Raw genomic sequence first — 14,356 nt, forward strand, 5'->3', positions numbered from 1 at the left:
GGGCAAGACGACCCTCCCCAAACCCAGAGAAGCCCCCACTGTTATTCTCATGACCACTAGATTGAGCCAACCCTACTTCTTATTGGAAATTAAACAACTGTCTGAAATCATGAGGAGGTTAAAGTTAACATAAAACCTCTGGTCCAATGCTGCTGGGAAAAAGCCTCAGCATTAAACTCATACTGCTATTATTGGGAACTTTTAAAACATGAAATAGGGAAGTATCTAAGAAAATGTGGTAGTGATCTGGCTAAATCAAGAAAACATGAAGTGTATGTACAATGAAAGTGTGATCTCTAAAATTGCAAAACTAAATCAAAAGGCAACTGAAATCTAACAGAGGATGAAAGCTTATTCAAATGCAGAATAAATTAGATAGATAGATAGATACTTTATTGTCCTACAAGAGGAAATTTGGTTCCACCCTTTGTACAAAGCCTCACATACATGTACACACATAATCACTACACAATATTCATACAAAACAGGACGACAACAATACATTAACACAAGACATTCAATGCAGTGAATTCAGAGCTTCAATGGCAGAGGGGACAAAGCTCTTTTTAAAGCAGGCCCATCTCCAGGTGAGGGACCTGTACCTGCGACTAGATGGAAGCAATGTGAAGAAAGGAGTAAGGGGGTGAGCGGGGTCCTGGGTTATGGTTAGTGCTTTGTGTATTATGGCTTTGTTATTGAGGTCTGAGAGATTGGGGGTGGGAAGGCCAATGATCTTGGATGCGTTGTGTGAGATGCGGGTGAGCCGGTTCCTCAAGGCCGGCCCGAGGCATAAGCGAACTAAGCGCCTGCTTAAGGCCCCCAAGAGCGCTTGAAATGTTTTGTTTTTTTGTTTTTTTGGTAATATATTATGTCAATGGTAATCATACAAAAACGCAACATTATGTTAACAGGCTGGCTAGCTAATACTACTGGTTTAATCAATTCCCGTTGCCTCTGTCGGAGCTGGTGTGACGTTCATGTGCAATGCGCACTTTTGATGCAAGCACAGTCAGTCAGACTAACATTAGGTTACAGTCCTCTCCTCTGCATCGATGCAGCAAAAAAGCAATGTTTCGCAAAAAAGGACATATCCTTCTGGAGCAGAGAAAAGAAAGAAGAACGGGACGGCACGGTGGCTCAGTGGTTAGCACTGTTGCCTCACAGCAAGAAGGTCCTGGGTTCATACCCTGGTCTGTCCCAGGTACTTTCTGTGTGGAGTTTGCACGTTCTCCCCATGTTTGTGTGGGTTTCCTCCCACCATCAAAGACATGTATGTTAGGGTTAATACTCCTGTAAAGAACTGGAGTTGGTCCTAGTGTTGTGTATAGGATGAGTCAAATGCAGAGGGGGGATAATAAAGTATACCAAATACAAGAAAAAAACAGAAAGATAAAGGTATGTTTGCCTTACAGGTGGGCGTCTGGGCGATATGGCAAAAATATCATATCACGATTTTTTTCAGGCAGGATCACATTATCTTGTTACAGGTTCCTCTGTTCATTTTATGTCATTATTTAAGTATTTATTTAATTTATTTAATATTGTCTGTTTTTTACATTTGCATTTATTTTTTATATAAGAAGGAAACTTTACTGAAGGAGGTACTGTTTATCTAAGTTATTTGATTTTAATTGTAGTTTATTGTTGTTCTGCACTTTTGCACGTCGCAAATTTTTTAAACCAAAAGCAATTAAAGTGGTTAACTTGTTTACAGTAAATGCATTGTCTGCTGGTTTATTTTGTTACTTTTCAGTACACCATATTCAGTATGCCACTTAGTACTGTATCACTTTGAATATTAAAGTGCAAATTAACACCAGACCACTCTTGTGAGTTTGCTACCTTTTAAGATTAAAAACCATTGAAGGGTAAAAACATGCCAGGCTGACAATGTGATGTACACAACACGGCTACAACTAATAAAATTGATAATGGGTGTGTTAGATTTACAGTAGGTGTGCGAATGATCAAGCATTGACAATAGTTAATAGTACTGGCGGCACCAAGGCGGTGGGGGGCCCCCAAATCAAATTCTGCTTAGGGCCCCATAAAGGCTTGGGCCGGCTCTGCGGTTCCTATTAGTGACTGTTAACATGGTGAAGAAACAGGGGGAGCAGTAAAGTAATATGGGTTGAATTATACTTTATAGTACAACAGAAGGTGGGGTTTGACAGAAAGAGCACTGAGTTTGCAGATGACAGAGAGTCTTTGCTGGCAGCATTTGTAGATGTCAGTGGTGTGCTGGCTGAAACAGAGTCTATTGTCCAAAGTGAGTCCAAGGTACCTGAAGCAGTCCTTAGCTGTCTTACTGACATTCGGATGTAAGTAATTATCTGTACACCATTGTGTGAAATGGGAAATGGAGCATTGATAGGCTGCTACAGAGTTGATATCGTTGAGGAGTGCGAGTATGGCAGTGTCATCTGAGTATTTAACGTATGTGGTGATGGGTGAGGGGCTGATGAATAAACTTAAAGTATAAGGTGCTTTTATAAGATCCAGTACTATGTGGATGGAGGACATTCAGCCTATTTCTTTCAACAAGAAAAATGCATCTCAAAGAATTCATACATTGAGACACTACAAAATATTCTCCAATGATTTGATTCCATTTTTACTTAAAGTTTTTGAAGAAAGCATAGAAACTGAAACCCTGCCTCCCACCAAGGCTCGATAACCTAATTCCAAAACCTAAGAAATTGAAAATATAATTGAAAATTGGTGCCCCATTTGCCTATTAAACAATGATTATAAATGTTGGCACTTATTTTTGCAAATTGAATGAAGAAGGTACTAGACTCTATCTCAGATCATAGACAATCTGTTTTTTCTGTAGACAATCTGTTTTTTCTGAAAAATAGATACACTGCAAACAATGTTAGACTAGTTTTAGACTTAATAGACTGTTCCAAAATGATAGATAACAGCAGCTATATCCTCTTTTTAGACTCTTACAAAGCTTTTAATTCCCTGGAACACAAATTTATTTTACTTTCTCTGCACAAATTTGGTTTTGGGAACTTCTTTTGTAAAGCTTTTACAAAGACAGATTGTCATTTGTTAGTTGGCTGATGACACTTCTTTATAATAATGATAATAAATAATACTTTTTATCTGTTGAGCGCCTTTCCCAAACTCAAGATGCTTTACAATTACAATAAACAGAATGGATAGAACATATAGTCTAGTCTAGTCTAGTCTATACAGTTCTTTATCACAGTCAAGTCTCAAAGGGCTTGACTGTCAAGTCTCAGAGCGCAGATGTGTCTGTGTCATGGTACATCCTACTTGCCAGGTGTTGCCATTCGTTTAAAGAATTTGTCAGATATCAGGGTGAGATTGTGATGTAGGAGGTCACTAGTTGAAAATATATGGATATAGCAATCAGGCGACACACAGACTATTGCTTTCTTCACTATGCTCCCATATTAATAATTGCAGGAATACATTCTTAACCAATAATATTATAGTATGCAGAGATTTTAAGATAATGTCTGATGAATGGCTAGACCACTTTCCATCCAGACCTTACACTCAATCTTTTAATGCTGATTTTCAGAACTTTTCATCTGAACCTTTGCTCACAGATATTTGGTTTGATATTAATCCTCTTCAAAAGCAATTATCGTGGCATGGTCCCACTATTATAAAATTGAAATCTAGAATAGACAATGGGCTTATTTTCACACATCTTGTGTGACTAATGGTAATATCTGTAATATCTCCTTACGTCTCAAAACAAATCACCAATTTTAACAATATCAAATCCTATTGGAAGTTCAGTTGCAGTTCATTGAATAACGCATTTTGTGATAAGGTTGACAACCTTATAGACTATTTGCCAGATGCAAACTCAGTGTCTGTGCATAACAGGTGGGAATGGTTGAAATAGTCCAGTCTAGTCTAGTCTTATTTATTTATACAGCCCTTTATCACAATCAAGTCTCAAAGGGCTTTACATACCCTCATACATCATACATATACATACACATAACACACATCATATACATGCTACAATAGGTCATATACATACTATACATTACTACACCATATACGTACATCACCCAGGTAGGAGGGGACGTTCTGAGGACCTTGCGTAACGTTCCCTAAAAGTTCTCTAAAGGTGACGAATGTCCCGAACCTTTACAGAACTTTCCGGAACGTTCCTAAAACGTCCTCTTTTGGTTATGAAAGTGCTGCAGTTCAAAGTTCCCTATTTGACTTTAGGAAGACGTTCCATTTTGGTTATTTTATGGTCACATTGCAACATTACAAAGAGGACATTTGGGACGTTAAGAGAACGTTCCCATTTGGTTCCCTGTTAGTCACATGGGGACGTTTCGTTGAGGACTTAATCAGAACGTCCGCATATGGGTCTAAGTTGGTCATATAATAACGTTCCCTATATGACTTTAGGGGGACGTTCCATTTTGGTTGTTTTATGGTCACATTGCAACATTAGAAAGCAGACATTTGGGACGTTAAAAGAACGTTCGAGGAAAAAGTTCCCTTGATAACCGCCGAGGAACGTCCGCGAACAGAGCTTCCAGCACTTACCAGGGACGTTCCCTTTTGGTTCCCAGTTGGTCATATTTTCACAGGTGAAAATGAAGTTTGTCACAGTCATAGACATTAGTGTGCAGTATGGTGTAGTATATGCATATACTACACCATACTGCACACTAATGTCTATGGCCAATTTAGAGTCTTCAGTTCACCTGACCTGCATGTCTTTGGACTGTGGGAGGAAACCTGGAGCAAACACAGGCAGAACACGCAAACTCCACACAGAAAGGACTGGGGCGGAGATTCAAACCCACAACCTTCTTTCTGTGAGGCGATAGACACGAGGCGGCTGTATAATCCGTTTGCAACTATACAAATGGAATTATTTCAGAAAATAAATCGGTATTGTGACAAAACCCCAGTGGTGGAAGAAGTACTCAGATCTTGTACTTAAGTAAAAGTAACGATACCACAGTGTAGAAATACTCTGTTACAAGTCCTGCATTCAAATTTTAACTTAAGTAAAAGTACAAAAGTATTAGCATCAAAATATACTTAAAGTACCAAAAGTAAAAGTACAGAATGGCCCATTTCAGAATAATGTATATTATATTTTTGGATTATAATTATTGATGCATTAATGTGTACATCACTTTAATGTTGCAGCTGGTAAAGGTGAAGCTGGTTTTAATGACTTTATTTACTGCTGGGTAGTTTGTAAATTTCCCTCTGGGGATCAATAAAGTTTTATCTTAATCTATAATAATACATCATAATTTATTTGTTGATTACATTTTGTATTATTAATCTGAATATGCAAAGTAACTAGTAACTTAAGTTATCAAATAAAGGTAGTGGAGTAGAAAGTACAATATTTGCCTCTGAACTGTAGTGGAGTAGAAGTATAAAGTAGCAGAAAATGGAAATATTCAAGTAAAATACAAGTACCCCAAAATTGTACTTAAGTACAGTAAATGTACTAAGTTACATTACACCACTGCAAAACCCTGAATTCGCTTGAAAAAGTATCACTGGAGAAGAGTTTCTATATAAGTAGGCTATTGCTTTGAAACACCTCTTTCATTCCCTAATGTCAATATTGTTAATGATTGAGCTGAATCTGCAACAGGCTCTCAATGTAATTAAACCGCAGTACCTCTCCCAGCCAGCCAGGGACGCTGTGGACATCAGAGCAGACTCTTCCGGGTCGAACCCGTCATTACCCAGCGGCACTCGACTAACATTCCTTCCGGCTTGACCGCCATTAAAGACAGCAGGTAAGAATTGAATGATGCCTTCTATCAACAAAAATCCATCTTAAATCGCTTCCATCTGTCAACTAACACCAAGTGAAATGAGACAACAACAATCTATTTGCCCTATTAAACGTCTGTGTTGAATATTGTAACAGTATAAAGAAGGATTCAAGTGTAAATTTTGCGCCGAAGTCGCACCGGTCACTCTGGGTTTTCTTACACGCACTGCACTGCTGACAAACCGCTGAAATCCTTAGGGGGTCGTTTTGTTTATTTTTTACCACAATACTGTACAGGATGAACAGATTGGCAACTATTATGAAACACGAGCCTAGCTAATACAGTATTCTTGCAAATATGATAACACCGATTGGCCTGTAGCCCCTACAGGGATTATAGAAGGAGTCCTCATACCAAACTCCTTTGCCTCGACTGTGTTTTTATTTGTCTTGGTGTAAGATTGGGGGAATAACAAACCAATTCTAACGGTTGAAAATGTATTGCAGTATGTGAATTACACTAGCCTGTGGCATATATGCCGAATTAGAGTAGACCATTAAACTGCCTAAAGAGAGCACGGGAAATGTAGAGGCTAAATCAGCATTAGCCTACTGGGCGGCAATCATGGCTACTGTTCTGTCTCAAGCATTGTAATTTTACCGAGTCTTTGACTGTTCACTGCACACAAACAATTTGCTGGTGTTCAAGTGCCGGTAGTAGTATATGGACTAAAAGTATTAGTAGAAGTAGTAGTTGTAAAAGCAGCAGTAGGTGTAGTAACGTTTTTAGTAATAGCAGATGTAGCAGTCGCAGTAGTAGAAGCATCAGTCGTAATAGTTGGACTGTTAGCAGTAGTTGTGATAGCAGTAGTAGTTTCAGTACCATTTGCGTTAATAGTTACGATAGTATCAATAGAAGTAGGTGAAATAATACATACAGTAGTAGCACATGTAGCAGCAGTAGTGGCAATAGTACAAGTAATAGTGGTCAAGGCATTAATCAAACTGTCCTTTGTCCCAATGTTAGCGGGTAAATCGGAGCTGAATGGCACAGTAACGTCTTTTCTGTTATATCAGTCAAGACTCCCACCTTCTATATAGATAGGTGGCACATAAGCCAGAGCAGGAAGACGAGTTGGTGTCTGTTCTAAGATGTGTAATATAGCAGCTTCATGGGGCATAAAAACAGTGAGCTGTCATTGGTACTCTAACTCAGTGGTTCTCAACGTGGGGACCAACAGGGGTCCTTAAGGAGGTTCCAGGGGGTCCCCAGCAAATTGATGAATTGTTGAACTTCAGCATTATATCATTTGCAAGAAGTTAACAGTTACAAAATGTAGAAGACTGACCGTTTTCATCATAGTTTCACTGTTATCTCTTTGCCTACAATACAGATAGTCATGGAATTCTGGACAAAATCATATCTAACAATAAAAATATTCTCTGATTTGGGTCCGAGAGATAAATGGGGGTCCATGGCCCCAATGTGTACTAACTTAGGGGTCCTAGATATGAAAAAGGTTGAGAATCACTGCTCTAACTGGTGTTCCTGTGTGTGTCCTCCTCCAGCTATGGCTATCCGCTACCCCATGGCCGTGGGCCTCAACAAAGGCCACCCGGTCACCAAGAACGTCACAGCTCCCAAACACAGCCGCCGGCGTGGGGTGAGTATCTGCCGTTGACCTACTGTGTTGGCAGTGGCATAGAGCAGGGGTAGGCAACCATGTGACATGGAGTGCCAAGAATCTGCAGGTTTTCATTCCATCCAAAGTTTACACCAGATGATTTCATTAATTAGTTCCTCATCTCTGGATGAGAGAAATCAGCTGGTGTAGGCCCAATCCCAAACCAGCCCTGACACCCTTGCCCTATCCACTCCCCCTCTGTTTGCGCGTTCACATAGAGGGTATAAGTATTTTTGATCATGCACACACACCTTTGTTGTCCTCAGTGACTTTACAGTGGCCTCAAACAAAATCACAGAATGCGTGGTGAAGTGTAAAACTAAAAGTAGAATATCACTTTGTCTCTAAAGTCGTTTGACTTGTAGCAAACCCATAAATGCCTTTATTTATGCATGCATAAAAAAAAGTCCACTTAATATCTCATTCTCGACTCTTGAAAAGGCAAAATAGCCCGCGCGAGCAGGGTGTCTATCGGTTGCCATGGTGACTACTGCTTCCAATTCTTCCGTTAGAGTGGCAAGGGCGTCCCACAATTTGTCAATTTATTTCAACGCTACCCCTTCATTAGAAGTGCCCTCCACAGCTGCGAGTGTAACTAGATTTGGAGTGACACGAAGTGGTAGTGGGTTTGGGATTGGGCCTCAGTGTTTGTTTGGGATGAAAAGCTACATACTCAAAGCCCTCCATGGTAAATGATTGCCCACCCTTGTTGTAGACAAGATCAGTCACTTGGTGCTCTGTTTTCATCTGATCCTGTACAGTTGACATCTACAAATGAACCAATGAGGCCAAGTTCATCCAGGGACAACAGACTGAACTGCCATTCTCCTTTTGTACAAACTCACTGGTTTCACAAAGTTGAAGCAATTGATTAATGAACTTTCTTGCACAACCAGTAGTTCATACAGAGTATGATGGATTTTTTCTTATAAAGTTAGTGTCTGCCCTTGGAAGTACCATGTTGTCTATCAAAAGCAGTTTGTTCAAAGGACAGGGTAAAATCTTGATCCATGTTCACCAATCAATTGCAGAATTTCAGTTGCAAATTCTGCCCAGAGTAGCCGCTGACATGCCAAGTTAGAGCTTTAAGTCATTAACGCTGGAAAAACTGAACCAAACATTTCAGATAACTGTGGATATTGTCTAAAGGCTGTCTAACTTGACATCTCGTCCTCCTGCAGCGTCTGACCAAACACAGCAAGTTTGTTCGGGATATGATCCGTGAAGTTTGTGGTTTTGCTCCTTACGAGAGGCGAGCTATGGAGCTGCTCAAGGTGTCAAAGGATAAGAGAGCCCTCAAGTTCATCAAGAAGAGGGTGCGTATTGTATTTCTGTCCTTTACCAAAACATTTTTAACGTAAAGATGCATGCGAGTGTAACCTGGGAACCTGGGTGTTTTTCTTTCATTTCCCCCACCTTCCCCTCAGAGTGGCTGCATCAAAGTTAGTTGACACTGAGGGGAGAACAGTGTGTTAATCGTAATTACTACTAGTGGTGGTGTTCTACACATGAGTTAATGGCATAATGTGGTGTTTTAATAGAAAACAACATACATGATTTCACAGTATTAAACATGATACCCAGAACATTTTATAAATCCTGAGGTGTATAGTAATCTTACAATACCGGCCACCCCTAGCTGACTGTTAATGTCAGTTTTGGGGTCAGGTATTGGCTGAGTACCGACTGAAGTTCTTACAGTGGTCTTCAGCAAAATGAGGAATATTTTGATTTCACAAACTTATTTAATTAGAAATTATCTCAATTAGAAAATGCATATGTACAGTTATACAATTCAATAGTAAATCAACAACTAAAATCTTCCCATATAGGTCCCTGTGACAGTGGAAATGTGTCTAAATATGCAAAGCAAGTCTTCTTCCCCTAATGGTCATGCATCTCTTCCCAGATCGGCACTCACATCCGGGCCAAGAGAAAGAGAGAGGAGCTGAGCAACGTGCTGGCCGCCATGAGGAAGGCTGCTGCCAAGAAGGACTGAACAGTCACTCAATAAAAATATTTGTTAGACCACAAAAATCAAGACTGCCCGCTCTGTTCATGTGTCTTTGCTCTTAGTCTGTTCATAACTGACCAGTTTGACCTCCAGCTAGAGGACCAAATCATATTGGTGGCTTGACCAGAGCTGAATTGGGGCAGGTGGGGATACAGTGGAGGGTAGGGCCACTTAAACTCAGTTTACCACATTTTTATTTCCACAATTGTATAATATTTTTAGGCTGACGCAAATTCATATTATGCATCAGTGGTTTTTAATCCTGTACCATGGACATCAGAGTATTAGAGTTTGCAACTAATTACTACAGCAGCACTTTTCACTTGGTTCCTCCTCTGGTTGAAGGTGTGTTAATCTAATGTGTAGTTAAACTAGTCAAGTTTATTTCTATAGCACATTTCGTATGCCAAGCATGTATGACGTGCTTCAGGATAAAAAGCAACAAATAGGCAAAGAACATTACAAAAAGATGGTAAGCATATCAAATAGATAAGTTCCAGACAGCACACAGATAAAACCTCATCCTTTTCAGCTAACCCAAGTCTGGGGGAAAAAAGATAAGTTTTAAGTAATTTTTTTTAAAGACTGTTGTAGTAGACCTTAGCTCATACGGTAGAGAATTCCAGAGAGTGGGACCATGATGACTGAAGGCACCATAAGCTGATTTAGAATTTATTCTAGGTATAGTTGGGAGACCTTTGCTTGATCTGCCTGGTGTGTACTCAGTGAGCATGTCAACAGTGTAGGAAGGTGCTAAGCCATTTACAGATTTAAAAACCACCATTTAAAATCAATTCTTAATTCAATCAATTCTTCTCTTAATTCTTTGTTTTACTGGGAGCCAGTGAAGAGTATTTAAAATAGGAGTGATATGTTGAGACTTTTTAGTTTTAGTTAATGCTGGCTGCAGTGTTCTGAATGAGCTGGAATTTAACGCCTGCTTTGTCAGTTCAGCAAAAAGTGCATTACAATAATCAAGTCTGCTAGAAATGAATGCATAAACTAGCTTTTCAGAGTGTGACTGAAAGAAAGCATCTAACTTTAGATATATTTCTTAAATGATAAAAGGCAGTCTTTGAGATAGTAGATATGTGTTTCTGGAACCTAAGATCAGCATCCAAAATCACACCCAAGTTTCTGAAATCTTTGAAATAATTTCTGAAATCAACTCCTGTAATATTTGATTCCTCATTGCTCTGTGTAATTATTATTACTGTTACTATCCCTGCTTAATTAAGCACAAGTGTGTTCCGTTTGAAATACTCAGCTCCCACTCAGACCCTGCTCTGCAAGTAGTCGCTTGTGTGATGTATAGTGCTAACATTGCCGAGTCACAAGGAGTGCATGATAAATGAAAAAGGGCTCTCGACCTTTGACACAGGGTTGGGAACCACTGATACACATAGTAAGAAGTATCAAGCGGATGTTATGAGAATATGGTCTTGTAAGGGAAAGAAGCAGTTTTGAAAACGTAATTGCTTCTATTGGTTGATTGAGTTTCCTAATTCAGCTTCATGACAAACCTGGTTTCTCCTCATGTCAGAAGCTTGGAGTTGTAAGCTTAAAGGTCCCATATTTTTTGTTTTCAAATCTACTATGGCACAGAATAGCATTGTTACTCATGATGTTTTTTTATTAAATGTAGTTTAGTTCAATTGAATGACTTTGTTTTCAAAGTCCTCACTAGCTCCTACTGCAAATGAGGTAAAGCTGCTGAGTGGAGTCTTTCCAGTTCAAATGCTGCAAACTGGCCTGATTTGAAGGATTTGGTAAAGGTGCCAATCAAGAGTGGAGTCTGACTGTACAACTCAAACACAATCAAATTTTAGTAATGTCTTCATTAGGCATCTTTGATTTTTGTCTGTCCGTCTGTCTTAGCAGGATATCTCAAAAAGTCGTTCATGGATTTGCACAAAACTTGGTATGAAGGTTGGCCCATAGGCCAAGGTAGAACTAACTTTTCATGTTGATTAGCCAAAAGGGGGCGTGGTGGTGGGCTGTCAGACATGGCGGAGGTCTGTGCTCTACTGAGCACATTGTCTAGTTTCAACTGAACCTAGCCTCGACTTTGCTGAGATCTAAAGCTGGTGAGAAGAGCTCAGCAACATCTGCCTTAAACATCACCAGGTTACATGTAGTATTTACACTGATTCCCATTTATTTTGACTTAAACCTTGCCTAGCATTCTACAAACGCTACTTATTCCTATTAAAAGGCTTAGCTGATGAAGACTGTGATGCACAGTTGGTTTCACAACTGTTGACAAAATGTACTTATTGTAAGTCGCTTTGGAGAAAAGCGTCTGCTAAATGACGTCATGTAAATGATGTAATGTAATGCCTATTTTTCCCCTCTTAAGCTTGCATTTCCACATGCATGAATTTTCTTTTAACTCCATGTCTGACTTTTTATGTCTGTTTAAAAAGACACATGGAAATCTGATTCAATCATTGAAAACAGCCATAAGATGATTGAGGTATTGAAGGACTTGGGATTACTCAGCCAGAAAGCGTAGAGATCATTGGTTGGTATGGCAGGAGAACAAATAACAGTAGCCAGAGGAGTCATGTTCATCACTTAATTATGCAATGCAACATTAGATCATCACATCTGGTCAATAACAATAATATAAAATAACATCAGTAATATATCCAAGAGTCTGTCCAGAGCCCTATATAATGAGGGCTGTGGACACTGTGGCTGCCTAGCAGCAAAGTTACAACCCCAAACTCGCTCTGCTTCATCGTTGACACCATCATCTCGTCGTGGCAGACTGGTGTGTGTTGGCCTCATCATCAGCCTTATTGTGTATGTCCATCTTCCACATACTTTTATACTGTATCACATACTGTGACATACTCGTATACTGCATCATTTCAGTTCAAAGATGCTGTCATTTGTGTCCTCTTGCAGCCAGGGGTAATATGGTGGCTGGCAGCCTGCTCGTTAACAGAATAATATTTTGGTTTTGGATCAGTTCCTGTGCTGCACTTCTCCACAACAGGACCAAGTAAGGTTTACCTGGGCCAGGGCCAAAACTACATGTTTTCAAAAATTAGTCAAAAGCAATAACTGGTTTATTTGAAAATACAACCATGATGAATCTATGTTGGCAACCAGATGCTGTAAATCCTGGCCAGGCCCGTTTTGGCTTGTTTAGCGCTGCAGTTGAAAGCAGGCTAAAGCTGATGTTCTGGGAAGACGATGGGGTAGATCTGTCTGTAGTGGTCAACAAAGTGGACCTCCAGGCCCTGAGTGATGTAGTCTGGCAGGTCAGAGAAGTCCTTCCTGTTCTCAACTGGTAGGATGATGCAGGTCACACCAGCTCGACGGGCCTGATGGGCATGCACACAAACATGGTGTTAACCACAGGACACTTAGGACAGTGAGGTATTCTATGTTCAAGGTATCTGACTTTGGGTTTGACATATAGGCCAAAACAATGCTGACATTTTTGGATTCAAATTTCTGATAGCTGGTATTATATGCTGATATTTGATATGTTTAACTGTGACATTTCATGCCAAAACTTCCAAATATTCAGTGTTTCCCAACAGGGAAGTCTTGTCAGGGTGGAAAAGCCTCTGAAACAGCATTTAGACCATGGGACACTAAATAATCAGTCAAACTGCATCATGTTCATCATATTGGAGGTGGACGACACTGACTGGCCGAAACCTATATTGGTTGAACCCTAGTGTCCTTGTGTGTGTCTTGTACTTACAGCTATAGTTTTCTCTTTGATTCCTCCCACTGGCAGTATTTTGCCAGTCAGTGACACCTCTCCGGTCATGGCTACGTTCTGACGCACCGGCTGGTTGGTTGCCAGGGACAACAGAGCTGTGACAATGGTGCAACCGGCGCTTGGCCCATCCTTGGGAGTTGCCCCCTGAAAACAAAGTCAGTCAGAAACAAGCTCTCACCCACCAGTACCACTAAAACGAGGCATTATGTTATTTGGACAAATAAGATTACATTGAATGAAACTTTATAGATTCCTATGGGAAAATTAGCAGCAAAGAAAAATATGATACAAATACATATAGAGCACATAGGGGATATTAATAGGGCTGAACAATTAATCAAAATTTTATTGAAATCGCAATATGGCCTACTGCATTTTTCAAATCACAGGAGGCGCAATATTTGTTAAAGGTGAAATGTGTGTCAAAATACCATTTTAAATGAAATATTGTCGTGCTGCAGAGATGTCCTGGCCTACACATCATATTCTACAGACTTAAGAAAACATCTTTGTTTGGTACAGATCCCCGCAAAAATCACACCATAAAAATTTTAATATGTTTTTCAATGAAAATGAGAATAATGATGTAAAAATTATCATTCCCTCTAATATCGCAAATCATATCGCAATCAGTCAAAATAATCGCAATTAGATATTTTTTCAAAATCGTTCAGCCCTAGATATTAACTAAATTAAATATAACTGACAGGTACAAAAATAGAACATTAAACAGAAATATATGAATGAAAAGCATACAAAATATGAATTACCGCATTATGAATAATATAACATACTGACAGAAAAACAATGAAAAATATGCTGTGTGCTGTTTACTAGGTAGTGTATATATTTCTACTGCACAACATCTACTAGGTAATGTGTGTATTTCTATTACACATAGTACACACACACACACACACACACACACATATATATATATATATATATCACCATAGTTACCTCTGGGACATGCAGGTGCAGGTGAGAGTTGACTAGGAAAAGATTTTCCGGTTCCTGGGTCATAAGGAATGCTCTGGCAAAGGTCGATGCGATCTTAGCACTTTCCTTCATAACGTCACCCAACTGACCTGCAGGGGTGGAGCAACTACTGTTTAGCATATACCCATTGGTTTCAATGGTGAATGCTAACT

At 39.6% G+C, this 14,356-nt stretch overlaps 2 protein-coding genes across 2 annotated transcripts in view; one reads left to right on the forward strand and one right to left on the reverse strand.

Annotated features, from left to right (window-relative positions):
• Window positions 1-5,710: 5,710 nt before the first annotated feature.
• On the forward strand, window positions 5,711-9,483 carry rpl36 (ribosomal protein L36). The gene is made up of 4 exons (XM_071543194.1): window positions 5,711-5,783; window positions 7,331-7,425; window positions 8,628-8,762; window positions 9,356-9,483. The coding sequence occupies exons 2-4, from the start codon at window positions 7,333-7,335 to the stop codon at window positions 9,443-9,445; spliced, it is 318 nt and encodes a 105-aa protein (XP_071399295.1). The 5' UTR covers window positions 5,711-5,783; window positions 7,331-7,332; the 3' UTR covers window positions 9,446-9,483.
• Window positions 9,484-12,036: 2,553 nt separating this feature from the next.
• The window catches only part of lonp1 (lon peptidase 1, mitochondrial), a 28,774-nt gene continuing 26,454 nt past the window's right edge, over window positions 12,037-14,356 (reverse strand). Inside the window, exons 19-21 of the mRNA XM_071543190.1 lie at window positions 14,166-14,293; window positions 13,185-13,349; window positions 12,037-12,795 (exon numbers count right to left, since the gene is read on the reverse strand). Of these exons, the coding sequence (XP_071399291.1) occupies window positions 12,640-12,795; window positions 13,185-13,349; window positions 14,166-14,293 (449 nt within the window). The 3' untranslated portion in view covers window positions 12,037-12,639. The remainder of the gene's footprint in view (window positions 12,796-13,184; window positions 13,350-14,165; window positions 14,294-14,356) is intronic.

This window comes from Centroberyx affinis, unplaced genomic scaffold (genome assembly GCF_046629955.1).
Source record: "Centroberyx affinis isolate AG114_WGS23_722 - 3 ecotype Tasmania unplaced genomic scaffold, CSIRO-AGI_Caff_v1 ptg004263l_1, whole genome shotgun sequence".
Classification (NCBI taxonomy): domain Eukaryota; kingdom Metazoa; phylum Chordata; class Actinopteri; order Beryciformes; family Berycidae; genus Centroberyx; species Centroberyx affinis.

What these genes read in the sequence shown, in the direction of transcription:
- rpl36 (XM_071543194.1), top strand. Translation starts at nt 7,333, where the DNA reads ATGGCTATCCGCTACCCCATGGCCGTGGGCCTCAACAAAGGCCACCCG. An exon ending in AACACAGCCGCCGGCGTGGG is followed by an intron (nt 7,426 to 8,627) that starts GTGAGTATCTGC and finishes GTCCTCCTGCAG; the next exon opens with CGTCTGACCAAACACAGCAA. An exon ending in TCAAGTTCATCAAGAAGAGG is followed by an intron (nt 8,763 to 9,355) that starts GTGCGTATTGTA and finishes ATCTCTTCCCAG; the next exon opens with ATCGGCACTCACATCCGGGC.